The sequence below is a fragment of the Phanerochaete carnosa genome, assembly GCF_000300595.1.
Source record: "Phanerochaete carnosa HHB-10118-sp unplaced genomic scaffold PHACAscaffold_5, whole genome shotgun sequence".
Lineage (NCBI taxonomy): Eukaryota > Fungi > Basidiomycota > Agaricomycetes > Polyporales > Phanerochaetaceae > Phanerochaete > Phanerochaete carnosa.
The window spans coordinates 3804253-3823796 of NW_006767632.1; the positions used below are offsets into that span (position 1 = coordinate 3804253).

Genomic DNA, 19544 nt, shown 5'->3' on the forward strand with positions numbered 1-19544 from the left:
TGCCAGCAGGAAGCCCAAACTGTGGTACGGTTCTCCACTTCTGTAAGGCAGTTAGTAAAGACTGATGGGGGAAGAATTCATTACATATGAGTGGGTTGACTGTGCATGTTCAAAAGCTGGTTGTAGACATGTAGATCGCTGTCTTGAAGAGGTACAACACCAATGTTAACATGCTTGACAGGCTCACCACATTTGGTGAAGAACCAGAATAAGCAGACCTTGCCAATGATGGTCACATGAACAGGCTTGTTTGACAAACATCAGAATTTTGGAGTGTCACTAGGAGAGAACTGTGACTTGTGCAGCAATAGGATACTTACAGCTGGTGACATTATCATGTGTACTGTACTTTTATGACCACACTGGATAAAAGTGCCCAAAATGAGTTTTTCTGACAACTTGTCAAAATCGCCATAAATCGAGAGAATATTATTGGCAGTGTTTGGAAAAGCAGTGTGATGTGTGACATCCGGTACAATTGTAAAAGTACACTAGTGTAAGACATGATGTGTCTATAGAGTCAAAACTGATGAAACAAGAAAAGATACACAGAAATGAAACATACCCCATTGCTTTATGCGTGAGACTACCTGGGTTGCTGAACCTGTTCAGTTCCATAGGATAGTCTTCAGGTAGTGTTGTCTCAGCAGGGGTTATTGTGCCTGTGATGTGCAGAGGTTCTCTATGTTGAATCGGGGCTTTAAACTTGATCAGTGGACAGGGTTTTGATGACAAAAGAAATTAGACACATACTGACTGGCTATGTTCTCATTGAGAACCTTGTCTGGGATGGAAAGAACGACTTTGTCTCCAATGACAGATGGAATATCACTGTGACAAACATGTTGTCAATAATAATACTAGAAGAAAAAACAATTCTCAAGCATGGTGCATAGGGCAGATTGGCATTGATGGGATTGTGGCATTTATCCAACATTGTATGTACATCCAGTTTTTAATCTAGCACTGACTAATTTCTTTCAGTGTCAAGATTCAAAGTCATTTGATGCCCTTGGTGATAAGGTGAGCACACACTGTCTGATATCATATCCATCTATGCTTACCTGGATCAAGTTCACTGCTCACAGATGTAGAAAACGAGAAGCCTCTTCCTTTGGAAGCTGCTGACCATAATACCAACATGTCCACTCCTTTGGACAATAGTGTTAATGGCAACGAGATGGCACCTCCTCTAGAGCCAGCTGTTCCTGTTAAAGATCATCTGACTGCCATAGTAATCATAGATCCTGTGAGCATGTTGACAATGAAGGATTTACAAGATGTGTTGTGTAAGTGATGGATTGTTTCATGTGTCATGCTGTATGCCAACTGTTAAATGTCAAAAGATGTTTTGTTTGATAAGGCTGTTGAAGTTATCAACTTGATTGCAGCTTCAGAATTGTTATGTATGATCATGTGTGCTAGTGTGGCAATGTGCAACTTGTGCCTTTACAAGCTGCAGATGCAAAAAGTTCAGGTGGTTGGGTGTCACCAATTCAGGGATGTACTGGCTGCATGCAAACCTGATACCAATACTGCACACGTATCTTGTGTCGCAGTGCAACTTCAGTCACTGTGTTTTTGGCACACAATGATGTGCAGCATAAAGCATGACATTGCCCTGAATGGCATGTAGGTCAGAATCCATCATGTAGGGTGTATATACATCTGTCATTTGCCCTGAATAGTGCAAAAATAGAGTGTATGTTGGGCCGCCATACACAACAGAAGTCGTGAGCAGCATGTCCGGAATATATCTCAAATGTCATATATGTTGGTTGCTATCTTGCATCTAGCTTGGCCCACATAAGTGGCATTCATCATAAATAGATTGTCACATCTGTGCTACATATACAGCCAATATCATACGAGATCCACTGCAATATTAACAGAATTTATCATATGATCTAATCAAGCGCTGATGCGCCAGTATGCCGCCTCCTGCCCTGAGCATGACATGACCGTACTTCTCCATAGTACTGCTGGTGTGAACAGCCTACAATGATGTTTGCATCAGCTGTTAGTTATGCACTAAAAGATATACAACTCACTGACTGAACATGACACGCTGGCAAGTTCTTGCATTGGCCAGCGTTCCCAGGACCCACATGAACAGCAGAGGCAAATCAAGGTGTATCACCACTTGTGCCTAGTCAATGGTAGTGTTCTTCACAACACATAAGACACTACGGTAGTCTCAGGTGCTATGCGAGTCGTCTTGAATGGTACTGCAGAAAATTGCATGACCTGTCAGCACCAGTAGGCAAATAAAGCAAAGTGTAGAGGACATACTGGTTCAGGATTCTTTCTCTCTACGCTCTTCATCTGGTTACTCTCTAACCTCCGTAACCAAGCATGAGTGGCCGCCCACTCAGTGGCAAAATAGACCTAGCAGCCATGTGGAGTATGCTGGATTCTGTGCCACCTCATGGTGTAGGATTAATGCATCAAACATAGGAAAGGATCACTATGGCTCATGCTATGACAGTGGATATAGGATCTGGCTGAGGGCAATGCATCATCCATATAGGGTCTTACCCTGGGTCTTGTAGCCAGCACTGTGGCAACCTTCCTTATTAGGCTGGCCTGGTATTGTAGAGCTGTACAGCTGCTTATAAAGTACATACTATTCAAATTTGATAGATGTAACCAATGCGGGTACTTGCTTTGGCATATTTCTCCCACAGTCTCACCATGTAAGGGCCATACTCCTCCAAAAACAGCTAAAAAGAGTCTTGTACATTGAAGCGGCACGGTATCAGGTTACAATAGCTAAGGCAAGGGATCTAGCAGCAAGAACAGCGGCTATGAGGAGTATATACATGTCGAGTCAGCTCAATACTAGCATAGGGCTGTGCCGGACATCACAGATGCCGTGCCCGCTTCCTTGTCGATTCTACCACTGTAGCTGCACTGCGCTTGTGGGCTACAATTTCTGAATATAATGAAGAAACATTCCATTGGAAGTAGCACTTTGGGGGTCAGTTCACTTCCTTGTGCAAATCTGCCTAACTCTTTAGAGTCTTCAATGTTTAAGCTACTAACTTAAAATTTGGTCCATACATACTACTAGTATAGATCTACATATAAAAAATTACTTGATCATATACAGATCAGTTTTGGCTTTTCAGCACTGTGTTTTGTGCTTGAGCTCAGGACTTAGACAAATTTCACAGATAGACCATTTTCAAAAGGCACAACATCCAGATTATCTTTATACCATCAGATAGAGCCTGTCAATAGGGTCCAGAATATGTAGGAATATATGCCAAATTAATTGTTTAAAGGAGTGAAATAAGAAGAACAAAGCACGAGAAAACACTAGAATAAGCACCTGATAAACGCCACAGTGCATTTTGCCTTCTTCATCACTTCTACTCTTTCTCACATATCTTTGCCTATAAATACCATATATTCTGAGGTTCACTATATATATGTCATCTATTTTATATACTATGGGAGTAGTTTATGGCCATGTTCAATGATAAAGTGCTTGCCACTGGTCTTGAACCTTAGTACATAGTTTTACACAATGAATTGTAGGCTTCAAAGTCAATGGAATCTTTTGATTATCTTATTGCGGGGTCTCTACAGTACTATTAACAGGCATGAATATATATAGGAATATTGCAATTTGTTTGGAATTAACAACAATTGTTCACATGCTTTGCACTCTTAGTGCTCTCTACAAAGCGATACTTAGTCATAATTCACAAGTATATTCAAGGCACATCTATTACAATGTCTGCAAAGTATTATATGCTAATATTACTCATATAAGTCATAATACAGCATATAGTCATTATCTTGTGCACAAAATTTAATCTTTTCAGCTTCCAGACTCAGTAGCTGTTTTACTCTATTCTGCCACCTCAAAATTTCCATACATATCTTATAGAAATATTTAGTCTCACTATCTGTCATAGTTTCACTTTATTTCAATGCTCAAAACTGGAAATTTTCGAAATAAAAAGCTCTCCCAGTCAGGATTGAACTTCTAACCTCTAACCAACTACTTATGTTAACCTCACTTGCCAAGGCATGCAAGTCAGCAGAAAGGAAGAACTTATCCTTGAACACTGCCAGAGACTCAATTAGAGCTGAGCTACATGAGATGAAACCCTGTAGAGTTTCCTCTGCATACCAATGAGGTACTGAGATTCATGAGCTGTGTAGCTATATGCTTGGACTATTAGAGGACTTCTGGCACAAGGAATACACATGCACATCATGTGGAACCAGTGAGATAATTGGTAGAAGCAAGAATATAACCTGTTCTGACTTGCTTCTTGTATATTCCTCATACAGATGGCAGAGGCAAGGCATCATGAGTTGACTTGTTGATAAGAGAACTCCACTAGAGTTGTTACATGCCAACACAAGACAAATAGCCAATGCGACATGCAGTAGCTGTGGTATCAAGCTAGTGAAGAAGGTAATCACAGATAATATGCCTCAACTCCTTAAGTTCAAAGTTGATGAAGTTACTGTCAAGTAGACTCCTATACTGGACTTGGACAGGTACAAGTACAGGCTATGTAGATTTATTTATTATGGCAATGAGCACTTTACAGCAAGGATAGTTAGTGCTGATGACCAAGTATGGTATAATGATGGATTGAAGTATGATAGTATATATTACTTAGAATCTCAGCTTTGTAATATGACACCAGCCCAACTTGCCAATAGTCCAGATGGGTATAAGCTGGCCTTTGAATTTTACAATCAGATGTTGTAAATAAACAATATAATAGTCTGTAAGTTGTTATTATTGTTTATGTGATAGGCACATTATTCATAAGATTCACATAATAAAATGAAGGATTGCTGTTAATGTATTTTGCAAAGTGATAAAGTGATAAATACTGCATATAGTTCTAAGCCTCATATAAATGGTAAAATATTATAATATCTGAGTTATTATTATTTATGTTGCAGTATAAAAGAAATGAAGAAATTGTATCCACCAAGCATATATGCTATAGCTCACATAATCCTAGTATGAAATGGGCCCTTGAGCAAAATGGAGGTCTTCGTGCATCTGTCAGTGCATTATTTGTTGAGAAATGGGGCTAGTTAGTTAGCTGAGAACTTTGACTGTCATTTTTGTCCTCTTCACTGCTGTCATGTTAAAAAGGCTCAGCAGCATCAACCTATCTCTGATGCACGTTGTACTCTAAGAATCATCCAGATTAAGCCTTTGAGGTGTGGCCTGAATGGTTCTCATCCAGTTGTTCACTGATTGAGTCTATCCATACAATCTGTGCCTCTTCTGATTCAACTGCCTCGTCTCCATAAAGCAGGTTTGCCTCTTGAAGACGGGTTTTTGGGGACTTGCTGTGATTAGGATGTACATTCTTCTGCACATGTGAGTTCCCTGAGTTTTCACTAGATTGCTGATCCTTGGCGGGCTTGGGTTTTTCCAGCCTATTGTCTTCTTGTTGTTTGAGCCAGCAGACATAAGTCCACTTGCATTGTTGGTATGCCTCTCGTGTCTCTGACAAAAGATGTGGGGGCTCTTCAAACTCTTTTTCAGAGTTAAGTGCGCTCTGCTCTTCTAGCAGGTTCTCCTTGCTGGATGCCAGAGACGGCATATCATTCGGTGTATGTTGCACTCCACTGGGCCCTGCGTCATGCTTGTTGCTTATCACAGGCTCCTGCAAAGGGTCGAGTTGTTGAGCAGCACACTGCAGGTACTTCATCTGGATTAAGACCAGGTCTCATATTCTCTGCCCACATATATCCTGCTCCTTTTCTTCTTGTTCTTATTTAGCTCATTGTCATCGCCTTGCTGACATATTGCTGTCGTGAGCAGTCACAAGTTCTATGCTGATTTGCCCAAGTTCAGTATACATCTTGTTGATTTCACTCATTACTTGAACTGCCAAGGATGCGTCATCCCTCATGTTCTCTTCTTCTCTAGTCGAGTTGTTACTGATGTCTTCTGGGGCTTTTAGATAGAACAAAGCCCCTATGCATGCACTAAGGGATGCATCAGCCTTGTCTTCTGATTGCTTGGTCAGCCAGCTCAGCCAGCTTAGGTCTGTGTGCAACTCTTCTTGTTCTTCATGGGAGTGGTCACGGTTATTACTTGCGGTCTACTGAGAGCTCCTTCCACTCTTCTCTTCCTTTATCACAGTGTTTCCTGTGGTTCTGGGTCAAGCAGAGCTGGGCATTGAAGTCAACGTCCTAGTTTGGGAAGACCTTGATGTGCTGGAACCTTGAATTGCTGGGCTGCCCGTCATTTAATGAGTGGGCTGATGGCAGTCATCGATGCTTCTCCCAGTCCCAGAGTCTCAGTGATTGCTCCCAGGCACTGTTGATATGCCGGTCATCAAGCTTTGTGACATTGATGCGGTACTGAAAAGGTTCGTGTTGGCCTGTGAGCTTTCCGAGGCTGCCTGACAGGGGTTTCTTCAGTAGGGTAGATGATAATTCTACAGAGCGACCATGGTTTTCTCCTGCAATTCTGTAGTGTAGGAGTCAAATAAAGTCTTTAGAGAATTCAAAAAAGTGTAAGGTTGTCGTTGAGATTGGCCTCTCACTTGTACTGCAAATCTGAACCAACTATGTTCATGTCCTAGATATACAATGTACAAGTGAGAGATAGAAAAAAACTACCTAAGCTGAGGCCTCAAGCTTTATGAGCTCGAGATTCTGAAATGCTTATCTGATGAACTGAGCACCTAGAGGGCATACTGCCACATGGTCAGGACATTGTCGGAACTGTGCCTCCTTGGTGATCTGAGGTCGGCCTGCCCAAGTGCCGCTCTTACAATGTATTTACTCTTCTACTGGCTTTCAGCACCATCTAATCTGAAGCTGAGGCTTTAGTACTTCAGTATGAACAATCAAATCCACTGTGACAGGTACTATCTGTAGGAAGATATGTTAGCCTGAAGCTTAGAGTTTGCTCTGCAACTGCTGCAGCAAGAATACTGGCTGGCATGTACACTGTGGAACACAGAGCATTAGTACTCTATGCACCCCCATCATCGGTTCTTCATGGGCGCTCTGATTAAGATTATGAAGGTTTATATGCAATTGTGCCACATACAAGGAGGGCAAGTTTGTCTTGGATTTGTAAAAACAAGATAATGGTGAGCACATAAATATATACCATTGAAATTGTGGCACAGCAAGGCATTCTCATACAATGTACATATACATGTTATGGATACTACAATACTATAGGTGTTTTACTCCAGCTGTGTTGGATTGCAACCTGATCCTAGACAGATGGGACGATCAGTCGCTGCAGATGCAGCAGATACAAAGGCACAACAAGGCATGACCAGTGAGCATGGTGAGCAAAGCAATAAAATACGCACTCGACATTGAATTTTTGTTTCAATTTTCGAGTGTGTTTGCCGGCGCCTCGTGCACACGTTATTTACCCATGTTTGTATTTTACTAACTCCAACTTAGCGCTACGATGCTCGCTCTTGAACCACATCTATCACCTGCGTCCGTGCTTCTCATCCGTGGACATGTGCTGAATGCAGCCTTGTCCCATCTCTCTGGCCCTCCTTTGTGAACATGTGCTGAATGCAGCCTTGTCCAGACTCTCTGGCTCTCCTTCGTAGACGTGCGCTGAATGCAGCCTCGCTCCGTCTCTCTGGCCCTTCTTTGCGGATGTGTGCTGAATACAGCCTCATCCAATATGTCCATGCTCACTCGATGTTTAATCCACTGCATTGGACAACGAGCTTCTGCCTGAGAGAGGACAGGTCTGCCCGTTGGAGTATGTTGTCATCTAGGTGCGTGGTGCTCCATGCCTTTTTTTTTTTTTTTACTTTAACTTTTGATTTCTTTCCTTAGGCCCCTTTCAGTAACCCGTGAGTTTTGAACTCGTGTGAGTTTGCAAACTCAGACCCAAGCGCTAGTGTGACCAATAAGTGACAAGCCTGTGACTACATGTGACAGCCATGAAAGCATCGTTCTGCTGTGTCATGCAGGGCGGGGAGCAGGCCTTGAGTTCGTCTGAGGCTGGTGAGTGCAGAAATTATGGTATGGTCCCCTGAAATAGTACTGCTGCAAAGAAATGACAAGCTTGGAAATAACAGCAGTCAAGATGAGTATTGAGAGCTTCAAAGGCAGGACTTTGTGCATTTTTCACTGTTCAGCACAGGCCAGAAGGGTTGCCCTAGGTATCACCCCAGCTGATGCTATGGATGCAGCAGGAACTTGTCTCGGACGGCGGAGGCTTGCTTGCAGACGGAGGGCATCACTTTGACTAAGTGGAATTACATGTGCAAGTGACAGTGGGGTGACTGGGCCGGCATGCTGGAACTCGCGCGAGTTTTCAAACTCACGTGAGTTTCGAAACTCACAGGTTACTGAAAGGGGCCTTAGTTCACTGCCTCACTCGTCGCACCATCATCTGCCCCATCGCATTCGCCCCGGCAGCAGCAGCAGCAGCCAGCAGCCCATTCCAGCCATTCAGGCCCATGCAGGTGCCTGAGCTTGTCGGCTCCCGCCGCTCATCTCCACAAGTTCCACCACCTTCACCTCCTAAACTGATCTTCCCACCTGTGATTGAGCTGCCAGACCAGCAGAACACACGCTCACTCTCACCGCGCTTCTCGTACAATGCTGCGTCCGCCGCCGCCGCCTCTGAGGCAGGCCCATTCTTGCAGCCACTCTTGCTGCACGTCCACACACCCTGCGAAGAGCGCTTTACACTGCTTGCCATGAGCAGGCTCTACCTGTTTCGCCCGCCCTCGCTGGTGCTGGCACCAGCATTGCAGCTGTGCAGAGCAAGTCACCGCCGCTCATGCTCACGCTTGTGCACCCGCTGCTCACTCAGCTTTTCTGAGGATCAGCCCCTGCTGTGGGCATACCCCCTCCCTTTGAACGCCTGCTGCCTGCACGCTCGTGCTAGGAAGGTCAGCTCCTGCTGTGGACATGTGGCCTGTCGAGCAACGTGAAACTTGCACCATGCATGGACTATTTTGCCGTGACAAGACTGGTGAGCAGGCATGGACATGGACATTACCTCAACTGATGATGCTGTGAGATCTGCTAGACCTGCTATCTATATGAGTTCTGTCAGCTTTTTGTCTATTCATTGCCTGCTGACTTCTCACAACTCAACCAGGTTAAGAATGTGTTCCTGACCTCACACCAGCACCATATGTCAGCACCTATCAGCTTGATGGACCCTGTGGTGCACAGTGGTGCATCGTCCTTCCTGCTGCAGCCACCCTGCCATGTGCAGCAATCATGTGAGTGGGAGCTTGAGCCTGGAGTGGCATGGCATAACAGTATAATACTTCTTTAGTAGCTATCAGTAGTAAAACCAATTGAAGTTTATTTGTGCAAAACATTAGCATTTGGTATGCATGAAAGCAGAGCCTGAGTGGCCAAATCCTTATGAACAGCACATTTGCTCTGTCTTATAAGCCATGCATAGATGCTGCAAATTATATAGTATTATATAACTATATAATATACATATATATTATGCAGACTATATAAACCCTACAATTATGACTAAAATTGGCCAGATCGAAAAATGCCACCAATCTATATATACTCTTACTGGGAGTTTGAAATAGTTTAGTGTATCAGAATGGTTTCCAGATTGTGTACGGGTATATGTAAGATTATGAGAAATTCACCAAAAGTCTGATGATGATGATGTGCCTCACACTAAACACATGCATCTTGGCATACAAGTGGATGGTGTTGCCACTGTCATCATTGTAATTGTGCACAGCCTCCTTAATTGTGGCCTTGAATGGGATGGCCTTGTTAACCTTGGCTATGTCACAGAGAGCATCCTTGATGAACGACAGAAGTCATACAACCAATTAGCACTTGTTGGCCAGCTAGTGATTTGACTGGCTCGGCTTGGCCCAGAAGCTGGTGGCTTTGGCTTGGCTTCGCCAGGCTTAGGCTTGCAAAAACCCAAGCCAAGCTGCAAGCCACTGCAAGCCATAAGCCAGTGGCTCGGCTTTGGCTTGGGCCGCAGCTTGCATTCTAATTAGGCAAGTGCTGTGGATTGATCTTGTCAACGGTCCCACAGCTGCCATACATAGACACGCGATCATGTACTGCATATAAATGGTTTTCCTGCAAAGTATAAGGCTTAAATAAATGCTCTGAGATATAATATTGATGTGAAACATCAGTAAAGCCGTTCACAAACTCGAACTTCACATGAACAAGAAAATCATCGCAACACTTGTATTGCTGGCGCATCCTTGCATTATACATCATAACAGCTACTCATATAAGTCCATATCATCGTCGTCTAGAAGGCCAAGGTCCCAAGGTCCCAGAACAGAAGCCTCCTGCGCATTCAAGGTCATCTCAGCAAGATCCTGGGCCAATTCATCCTCCTCCACCAAGGAAGACGGCCCAGGCTCCCGGAATATGAGATCGTGCTTGAGGAGGCACTTCATAAATTGAAGTGCCTCGACGACATCTGCTTTTAACCGGTTGCGCCTTGGGCTGATGGTGATACCTGTCTGGGAAAAGGCTCTCTCACTAGAGACAGAGCTGGCCATGATAGGAAGGAAATCGCGAGCAAGCGACGCCCAAGTGGGGGATCGAGCTGCGTTCAGCTGTGATACCATTTAGCTATGGTGGTGGAGTAAAATCGAAGTACTTACACCCCACCATGTCACAGTAGACATGCCTAGTGGCACGACCTCTTTGCTGATGAGATAGCTGTGGTACTCCTGCCAGTAAGGCTTATCCTGATCGGACAAAGAGCCACCATGCTCTGCTGATGGGTTTTTTATAGCTGAAGCCTCGTCCTCGTCGTCTGAAAGCTCTCTAAGGAGGGTAGATACCTTTCTAGACAGTCTGGGGGCAGAAGCGGAGGCAGTAGATGAACTGGAGCGGTGCAGCTTGTTCCACCGTTCTGCAAACTAATAAAATATCAGAGCAGCATAACAAACAAAATGAAGATGACTTACCACCCTCTCCATGGATTGCTCCGCTTGCAGGCGCAAGTCTGCGGACCAGTGCTTCTTGAAATGCACCCCCTTCTGGTCTGGGGTCAGGTCTACAGAATTGGTCAATTGTGCGCAGGGTAATATATGATTAAACATACACATGGTGACAATGTATGCATCTGAAGTATCTGTGCGATTGTAGTATTCGTCTACCTTTGCAGCAGCAGCCTCCAGAGCAGGGGCAAATCGCATGTACTTGCTTCGCTCAGCACGCGAAGACCAAGCCTTGTACAATGCTTCCAAAGCCGGGAGAGCGAGGTTGTCACAAATTCACCCCATACAAGCGCCTATTATATTCTTAGCGCTCATCATCGCGCTAAACACGATCACGTGACCTACACGGTCACATGCATATCACGGGACCTAGATCATCATATAGATATGATGGGATCAGTAGATAAGATAACCACAAGTCCAGAACTCGTTCTAGACCAGTCACATGTCATGACATCATGAATGATGTCACCTGGTAGATAGCTTAACCTAATGGAGATACTCCAACGGTCATTATTCCTTGTATTACTAAACATAATGGTAGTGTATTAGTAACGAGTCACGAGTAGTCACATGAGCACTTAGTAATGTAGAGTACCATAGGTCCTACGTAGTGTCAGGGGTCTTAGATTACTTGTATATAAGGAGCGTAGTCTGAGGCTTAAGACCTCAGACTCAACAACTTCGTTGATTCTTTATATCTGCACCTCTCTCTACTTACACCCCTCGACTTCAAGTCCTACCCTTCAAGTCTATCAGTAAGGTGAGTATAGGAGTTGTGATAGAGGTGTAGGGTGGAATCCTTCTCTGACGAGAAGGACTGCTGCGCGTAGTCAGATTGCTAGTAAAAAAAACAGCAAGAACAGCAGATAACAAGCACAAGAGGGGTTTTGTACCCCAAGAAGTCCAAGAAAGAGCGACGCATTTTGCCACTCAAAAGATGAAAGCTTAAGACTATCGATCTTGCGCCGCTTGTTGAGGTTTGTCTCCTTGATACCAATCTCGTATATGAAGACATCAATGTGCTACTCCAATACTACTGAGCATCAATATAGGATAGTGATCAGTGTGTACACATACCTCTTTACAAGCTTCTGCCCGATGCAGCATCATGTAGGTGGATGACCATCGCACTTTCATATCTAGAATGAGCTGGAGTGGCCGTGAAACAGCCATGCGCCACTGAATGTCGAGGAACAGCTCCTTTCTGATAGCAGAGGAGCGTTCCTGTAGCCAGGATATTGCTGTTTAAGCATACGAGAAAACAAAAATAAAATATCATGCGCACCTTTACTGCTATCGCGCGAATCAGTCCGATCTCATCTCGCAAAGACGAAACTGAATCCTCAACCGTACTTGGGTCATGAAGATTATAATGAGGTACCGAGCTGTAAGTGGAGATGAGGGCTTGCGTTGCCAGATTGATGACATGTGCAAGGCAGCTGAAAACCAATGGTATTAGCTTGATGAAGCAGTAGATAGCACAGTGGCTTACTTAATACGCCATGCAACTGGACCCCAGTCTATACCAGTCTTCCGTTCCACCTGCCGTGAAAACTCATCAAGCATCGTGCCATTGTTTGAGGCATTATCACAGGTTATATGTCCGATCTTTGGAACAAGAATCAGCTGAGTACTTCAAAGGTATTTGAAATGCACTGGCTTACCCGATGGGCGAAACCAAGACGATCTACCACTTTGAAAAGAGCTTGCCCCAGTCGTTCGCCGTTGTGCGCATTGTTGAGACGAGTGAAGCCAATTAGACAGCTAATGAGCTTCCAGCTGGCATCACTAGTGATGTGCGGGCCGGGCCTCAAAGCCCGCGAGCCCGCCAAGCCCGGCCCAAAAAGCCTGACCCGAGCCAAGCCTGGCAGCGGGCTCAAGGCCGGGCTCGGAGCATAGTCAAGCCCAAGCCCGGCCCGGAAGCCCAGGCTTGGGTGTACCGGCTCTGTTACTGTTCCCTGAGTTCAGGATAAGGTGGGAGAGATCTAAGATGTACATACCAGACATAATATTGATATTCAAGACTCGACGGTTCCCGCCGAGCACAATTGTGCATCACCGTTTGGTGCTTGCCGTAGGCGCGCACTCGTGGGCTTCGCTGCGACTTGACTTATTCCCCGAGTGTACATCTTCTGGAGGCTGAATTCAGTGAGTACACGCGGTAATAATCTACTACATCCAAATATACTCCCTTTTTATAGCACCATAATATTCATTGTATTGTGAGCAAGCCCGGGCTTAAGCCTGCGGCTTGGGCCGGGCTCGGGCTCAGGGCTCGGCTCGACACTGCCACAAGCCCAAGCCCGGGCTTTGAGCCCAAGCTGGGCCCGCACATCACTAGGCATCACTCTGCTTCTCAATGAAGTGGCCAGTCACCGCAAAGTAGGCATCCAGATTGGAGGCTTGCCAGGCATCACAGGTGAGGCTGATCTTGCCAGTAACAGCATTGCACTACAAGTCATATTAAAGTGATATCTTAAAAGAGTTCCAGTGTTTAAACTCACCATAAAGCGAGCCTTGAGACCTGCCATCTGTTCGTAGAAGCATTCCAGGATTTCCTTGCGAGCAGCTTTTCGATTTGGGATCTTGACACCATTTGTAGCTTGTGCCGCAACTTGGATCATGCGGCGGAAGGCAGGGTGCTCCAGAGCACCAATTGGCTAATTAAAATTTTAACCTTGAGAACAGCAGAAAATGCACTATCTCTGCGCACCTGGTCTGTCTCAGCAAGCCATTCCACGGCGACCCGCTTGAAGACAAGTTCAGAGTAGCGGATAACCCTCTCCTCCTTTGGCATATCTTGCAGATGGGTTTCAAGCATCTTCTGCTCAAGTTTGATGGTCTCAAGGGATGCCTTGCGCTCGTTAATATCTCCATGAAGCTTGGACTCGAAATTATTCTTCTTTGCCCAAGCACGAAACAAAGCCTGAGAGTAGGTAAGCTCTTGAATGAAGAGAAGAGGACATGGTGCATATCAAATGCTTCGTCTCTATGTGGCGCCGCAGATTGGTTATATCTGAGATGATCCACTCTCTGTTACACTCGCGATGAGCTTGAAAGATCTGAATTGGAGAGCACAGAAGTAACTTACTTGCATTGAAGGCACTTGTTGTGCTTCTTGCTGGGCCCTCCCCACCTTCCCAAGTGCTCTTCAGCTGGAGCAAAGAAGTGGTCAACATCCTTGCGTGCATCTGTAGGGTCTATAGCCTGAACCGTTGGCTTGATCTCTTGGACAACGATGTCCGCAAGAAAGCCGTCCTCATTGTAAGCCGCCTTCTCCTGCGCCTTCGTGTCAAACCTGGCCTTCTTAGCTTCTGAAAACGAGATGGTAAGCAGTAGAATGAACGATGAGATGGCATGCTTACTCATTTTCCTGGTCTTTGACCCAGAGAGGGAGCCGCTCTTTGAGTTCTGCAGAGGCGGGGGCTCACTCAATAGCTCGATTTCACTTGATTCATCAGATGCATCGTCTTCTGAACCAGAGAAAATCAAGTGACGCTTTCCCTCTGGAAAACACGTTAGAAACGGAGGAATTTGAGAAAGTAATCGTCTGGTGACATACTGGTTGCCGCAGGGTGAGATGGTGCGTCTTCTACCTCGTCTACACCGCTGGATTCAGACCTGCGATCTGCTGCCAAGCTCGTCTCGATTAGCGATGTTGGAGTGGTGGCTTGAGGCGAAGAGAGAGCAGTCTCGTCCCTCTGAGCATTCATGTGCTTTGCCACAAGCTTCGCATGATGCTCGTCGAGATCTCCAGGGTTATGCGCTTGGAGAAGCTTTGGAGCAAGCTTAGGGATGTGCTTGTGAGCTGGGAAATTAGCAGGAGTCTGTGAAGGCATGGCGGGCAGATCTGAGAAGGTACTCAGCTCTAGTGCTGTATTTAAGCCTTGTCAAGACTGCGCTTTGTGACAGACAAATTTTGCTTGCCGTGCGGCGAGCTGCTCACCAGACTACGGCTGTTGCAGCCAAGCCACGGCTTCACCAAGCTCAAACCACGGCATCCCTACTTGAAACCTCTCAAAAGATCAGCAGAGTGCATGAACAAAGATGACAGAGCTATGTCGTTGTCGTTGGCATGGACTCTGGGCAGAACCACAGGCAGTGAACGTGTAATTAGCATTCGCGGCTGGCAGACACATGGACATGGGGCGGCCTGAAGTGTCCTGAACACGACTTGTCACTTGGTGACCATGACATTGGTCTATACTTAGTAGAGCAACTTTCATTTTCGCGTTTCATTACAACAGGGAAAGGTATATATTTATCGACGTGCTGACCAAGTTTTTGATGATGTCATAGGGTGGTAGATTTCAATGGAGGCACCGATGAAAGCTACCACCCAATGACATCATTGTTTTGAGTGCTGGCACCCTGCTATGTGCTCTGCTATGTTTCTTCTTGGTGAGGCTCAGTCTCAGCAAAAAAGGATGTGAATTAGAAAATGGATACATACAGGATAGGACAGGACAGTATAATATTTGAGGGATTTATTGCTGATTACTCTAACAGTAGTACTAAATACAGTACATTTATTATCCAAAGCCGCGGCTTGCCGGCTTGGCTTGGCTGGCTTGACATGCAAGCCAAGCCAAAAGCCTGTTCAAGCTGGCACCCTTTGGCTCAGCTTGGCCTGGCTTGTGCAGGCTTGGCTTGGCCCGCTTGCTGGCTTGAAGCCGAGCCAGTCAAATCACTATGGCCAGCAATATGAGCAGCAGTACCTCACATTTTTGAGTGGCTGTCATGCTTGAGCAAGATCTTTTTGCTCTGATTCACTTCTCGAGCTGCTCTATGCATGTCTCAAAACCGTCTTCCACATGCATGTACATCAGATATGTCAGAACTTGGGCGATTACGTAATTGCCCTGTATGGACTAATGGGGATATCATTACATGATCCCTCTATTATCTTGTAGTAATACGACATATGATTACTCATGCTTAGTATACATGCTTACGCGTAGAAGTACCAAAGGTCTTTAGCAGTATCAGAGGTCCTGACTCACATGTATATATACTCGCCCTGTAGCACAGAATAAAGCAAGAGTTCAGTCGCACTTTAACAGGATATGCCCCAACATTGAGAGCCACCTTCAGCCAGTATGCATCTTTAATGTATTGCAATAGGTCTTTGAGAGAACAAGTTTCTCCGCTATCGTCCACTGACACCGCTGCAAGCATACATCATGGTGTGGAGACATTGCAGACACTTACTGTTCCTTGCAAGGTGCTGGTAGATTTGAACGAGGCCATTAATTCTTTTGATCTGGTTTTGAGAGGCTTTACGCTGGCGCTGCCAAACTAATGTCACTGTGCCTAGCACAAACTGCTGCACCACGGGGAGAGGTCCCCGCTTGGTGAACCTAGAGGTACTACTGGTCAAGCCATCCGGCCCGAACAAGATATAAACAAGCGGCCAATTGTCGCAGCTGGGTTGTGGAATTGAACCATCTAGCTCCGTTGGTTTCTGTTCCCAGACTTAGCACTGACAATGATGATGCATAGGTTAAGTTATGCACCTCTGCACTGAGGAGCCAATAGCCCCAACGAAATGTTGCTTGTTGTGCTTCCATCTCCTCGTCAATAGCTTTGGGAAGTTTTCAGACGTGGACGATGCGTTGATTTAGCCAATCAGAAAGCTTCGTGCGGGCAAAACTGTGGTCGTCGCCATTAGTTCTGAGGCAGGAGAAGTCCTCACACTGCGCTCTGGGCCTCTCTCTGTAAGCGTCCCAGAAGAGTCTGATCGCCTCCACGTCCTCCACCGTCAGACCAAGGCGCGGGTTGTTGCCGGCGTCCCACGGGCGGTACTGGGGCCTGTCCTCTCCTGCCACGCAGCCCACTTCCACGGAGCACCATTGAGGTCTACCGCGAGGCGAAGAATAAGTCCCAGATAAGTTGCACAAGGCATGGGGGAGTTGTCGCCCTATTTTTGCCGCCGGTCGCAAGACCGCGAAACATCTAGCCAGACTCGCAGCCAGCCGTCCCGCTGTTGATGCATGCCTTTTTTTCCGATGTGATGGTGGCGGCGTCGCAGTGCAAACTGTGCCCACTAGTACTCGCTAAATAACAATGCAGTTCCTTGGACCGATACAACGATACAAGTAGTGTTGAATAAACACCGGTCCTTCTAGCTACACGCAGGGTATATAATCAAGTCATACAAGTAATTTAAATTAAATATCTGTCCTTCTAGCATCCGAGATGTCCAAATAAATCCTATACCATCTCCTTTCCACTTCCCGAGACCCACAAAACCTACATCCCTTGTTCCACATTAGACGAAGGCAATAGTGACGATATCGCCCTCGACCGAGGCGGAAGCAATAGTAGTGCCGTTCTGGACTGCGATTTCAATGATCGCGTTAGACATGTCGACAGGGCCTGACGAGGTCCCGGCAGATGCAGTAATGCTGACCGTGCCAAAGTCGGCGTAAGGGATGATGTTATTGGAATCGTCAAATTCGGGCGATAGCGACCATGCTACTTCCGCTTGCGAGCAAATAGGGCCAATCTCAATGGCCACGGTGGAGGTCTCGCCTGTGCTCTCGTTGGTTACGACCGCCGTGCTCGACGTCGCATTCGTCATGGTAATGGACACCGTTACGTTGTCGCCCTGCGCGAAGCTAACGTTGGGGAAGAGCTGATTGTTACCATCAGGAAAACTCGTCCAAGAGGCTGCGAGAATATAGATGATTTGTCAGCATGCGAGCGGGAGGGCAAGGAGCGTGGACTGACCATCGATAGACTGTGAACCATTGTCAATCTCCATGTCAATACCAACTATGATGCCGTTCTCGCAGAATTCGGAACCAAAGTCAAATGTGAGGGATGAGAGGTAGAGGCCACTCGGGTCGTCGCCTGCAGGCACAGCAAACGTCGGAATCACGAACGACCCCGCGACGCTCGTGAAGGGCACCTATGTGGAATCAAGTCTGTCAGCACATGCAACACACAGACATAAGAGGAGACTTACCGTAGACGCATTTAACTGGGCGCCGGCCGTGGTGTTGCTGATAATTGGCGCGCCGCCGCCAAAACGACGGGCCATGCGGACATCGCGACGTTCCTTGGGGGCCGGCATCGAGACAGCAGTGGTGGCAGCGAGAGCCAAGATAAAGGAGGTGATGAAGAACATGGCAGTATGAACGATGTAGGGTAGAAAGAGCTATGAGGCTCTCGAGTCAAGTGAGGTGAAAAATCTGTGGTTTGGCTATGGCGGTCGAGAGAGCTTATATACGTCGGAGGCCTGTGCAGCAAGCACCTGCAGCTGCGCGCCATGACGATCCTTGGGTGCTTCATCATGCACAGAGTTTCGCGAGGCGGGGAGGGTCTCCTCACGATTGCGGCCGTTACGATTCAAAATGTCGCACATCAGGGTTTTCAAAGGTTTGATTTAGGTTTGACTGACTTTGATGGCGGTGTTCAGACGTTGGAGGACAACCTGAAAAGGTGCGGTTCCTGAAGCGACGTTTCAGACGGGATCGTGCTAAATTCCGCCCAATACCGTCGTCCAATCGAGGCAGCTCCCGATTGCTGCTCTCACCCTTCTCGAGAACAGCGATCACGGCGTCACACGCGGTGCCCAGGCTCGTCCTGGCTCGTCTCACACCGGGTTTCTGGTGAAACCGGCTGGGCCGTTTCGTCGCAGTTCCGAGTCGCCCAACCAAGGGGGTCAAACAAGCGCCCGGAGGGCCGCCGATGAGTTAGCACTTAGAAAAATCACGCTTCAGCGGTTTCTGGCGAGCACAAAAATCATATTTACATGATAATGGAATAGAAAAATATTAGACATGGTGGAATAGAGTGTTTAGAAACAGGAAATGCAAGCGGGAGATGTATCTACACAGCTGCACGGATGAGACTGTGGGGCTCAAGATCTGGCGGATTTTGTGATTCGGGGAATCGTGATCTTTGAGCGTTGGTTTTTGTCTGAGATTCGTCCGACCGAAATCATGATTCTGGCCAATGCGAAATACGCCCGATCCGAGATCTCCCCACCACAGTTTGGCGCCCACAGAGCCTCAGGCCTCAGAGCACACGTCCGTTCGAGTTGTATTCCGTACTTAGAAGTCCACATTGAACAGTAGGAGACTACATTAGAACACATGTATGATCTCAGCTCGGGTAGTAAGCTGCAATAGATGCCGGAATAACAGGCTACGGGCCGGAGAAAAACTCATCGTCAAGCTCGCTGGTACCTTCGCCCCTCATAGACAGGGCCGGAACGTTGTCGTCGTCGTCCTCAAGGAAACCACCACCTAGATTACCTTCAGGGAAATCCTTTTCGTCCTGAGCTATCATATCTTCTCGCCACCTATTTATCCAAGATGTCAGCAGTATATCAAAGTTATAACACCACGGGACACATACTTAACCCACCCGTCGCTCTCGTAGTTTGTACCAAGGTTCTTCTTCTGATGAAGCTCCTTCATCTCAGCATTGACAGCCTTCCAAAACCCACTGTCAGCCCCACTCTGTCGTTCCGTCTTGGTAAGAGACGATGTGCTCGCACGTGCATCTGACTGGCTTTAGTGAAGAAGCGTACAGGCATCACGACGCTGGTAGTCCCATTAAGGTGGTAAG

General features: G+C 46.5%; 6 protein-coding genes across 6 annotated transcripts; 1 reads left to right on the plus strand and 5 right to left on the minus strand.

Moving 5' to 3' along the window:
* Nucleotides 1-1141: 1141 nt before the first annotated feature.
* Nucleotides 1142-1636, plus strand: PHACADRAFT_29130 (uncharacterized protein; the record flags this gene model as incomplete). Its single annotated transcript, XM_007395201.1, has 2 exons — nucleotides 1142-1289; nucleotides 1347-1636. 2 exons carry the CDS (start codon nucleotides 1142-1144, stop codon nucleotides 1634-1636), a joined length of 438 nt encoding a protein of 145 aa, XP_007395263.1.
* A 3556-nt stretch (nucleotides 1637-5192) lies between these two features.
* PHACADRAFT_196241 (uncharacterized protein) lies at nucleotides 5193-5702 on the minus strand (the record flags this gene model as incomplete). Its single annotated transcript, XM_007396416.1, has 1 exon — nucleotides 5193-5702. One exon carries the CDS (start codon nucleotides 5700-5702, stop codon nucleotides 5193-5195), a length of 510 nt encoding a protein of 169 aa, XP_007396478.1.
* A 4527-nt stretch (nucleotides 5703-10229) lies between these two features.
* On the minus strand, nucleotides 10230-12530 carry PHACADRAFT_196242 (uncharacterized protein; the record flags this gene model as incomplete). The annotated part of the gene is made up of 8 exons (XM_007396417.1): nucleotides 10230-10571; nucleotides 10620-10880; nucleotides 10929-11017; nucleotides 11066-11162; nucleotides 11858-11986; nucleotides 12042-12188; nucleotides 12250-12403; nucleotides 12457-12530. The coding sequence occupies 8 exons, from the start codon at nucleotides 12528-12530 to the stop codon at nucleotides 10230-10232; spliced, it is 1293 nt and encodes a 430-aa protein (XP_007396479.1).
* A 1328-nt stretch (nucleotides 12531-13858) lies between these two features.
* On the minus strand, nucleotides 13859-14803 carry PHACADRAFT_94818 (uncharacterized protein; the record flags this gene model as incomplete). The annotated part of the gene is made up of 4 exons (XM_007396418.1): nucleotides 13859-13997; nucleotides 14056-14278; nucleotides 14330-14462; nucleotides 14561-14803. 4 exons carry the CDS (start codon nucleotides 14801-14803, stop codon nucleotides 13859-13861), a joined length of 738 nt encoding a protein of 245 aa, XP_007396480.1.
* A 2432-nt stretch (nucleotides 14804-17235) lies between these two features.
* Nucleotides 17236-17865, minus strand: PHACADRAFT_95194 (uncharacterized protein; the record flags this gene model as incomplete). Its single annotated transcript, XM_007396419.1, has 2 exons — nucleotides 17236-17636; nucleotides 17697-17865. Coding segments are annotated over 2 exons (570 nt in total), but the record flags the coding sequence as incomplete, so codon positions are not given.
* Nucleotides 17866-19118: 1253 nt separating this feature from the next.
* PHACADRAFT_196245 (uncharacterized protein) lies at nucleotides 19119-19393 on the minus strand (the record flags this gene model as incomplete). The annotated part of the gene is made up of 2 exons (XM_007396420.1): nucleotides 19119-19275; nucleotides 19332-19393. 2 exons carry the CDS (start codon nucleotides 19391-19393, stop codon nucleotides 19119-19121), a joined length of 219 nt encoding a protein of 72 aa, XP_007396482.1.
* Between the last annotated feature and the right edge of the window lie 151 nt (nucleotides 19394-19544).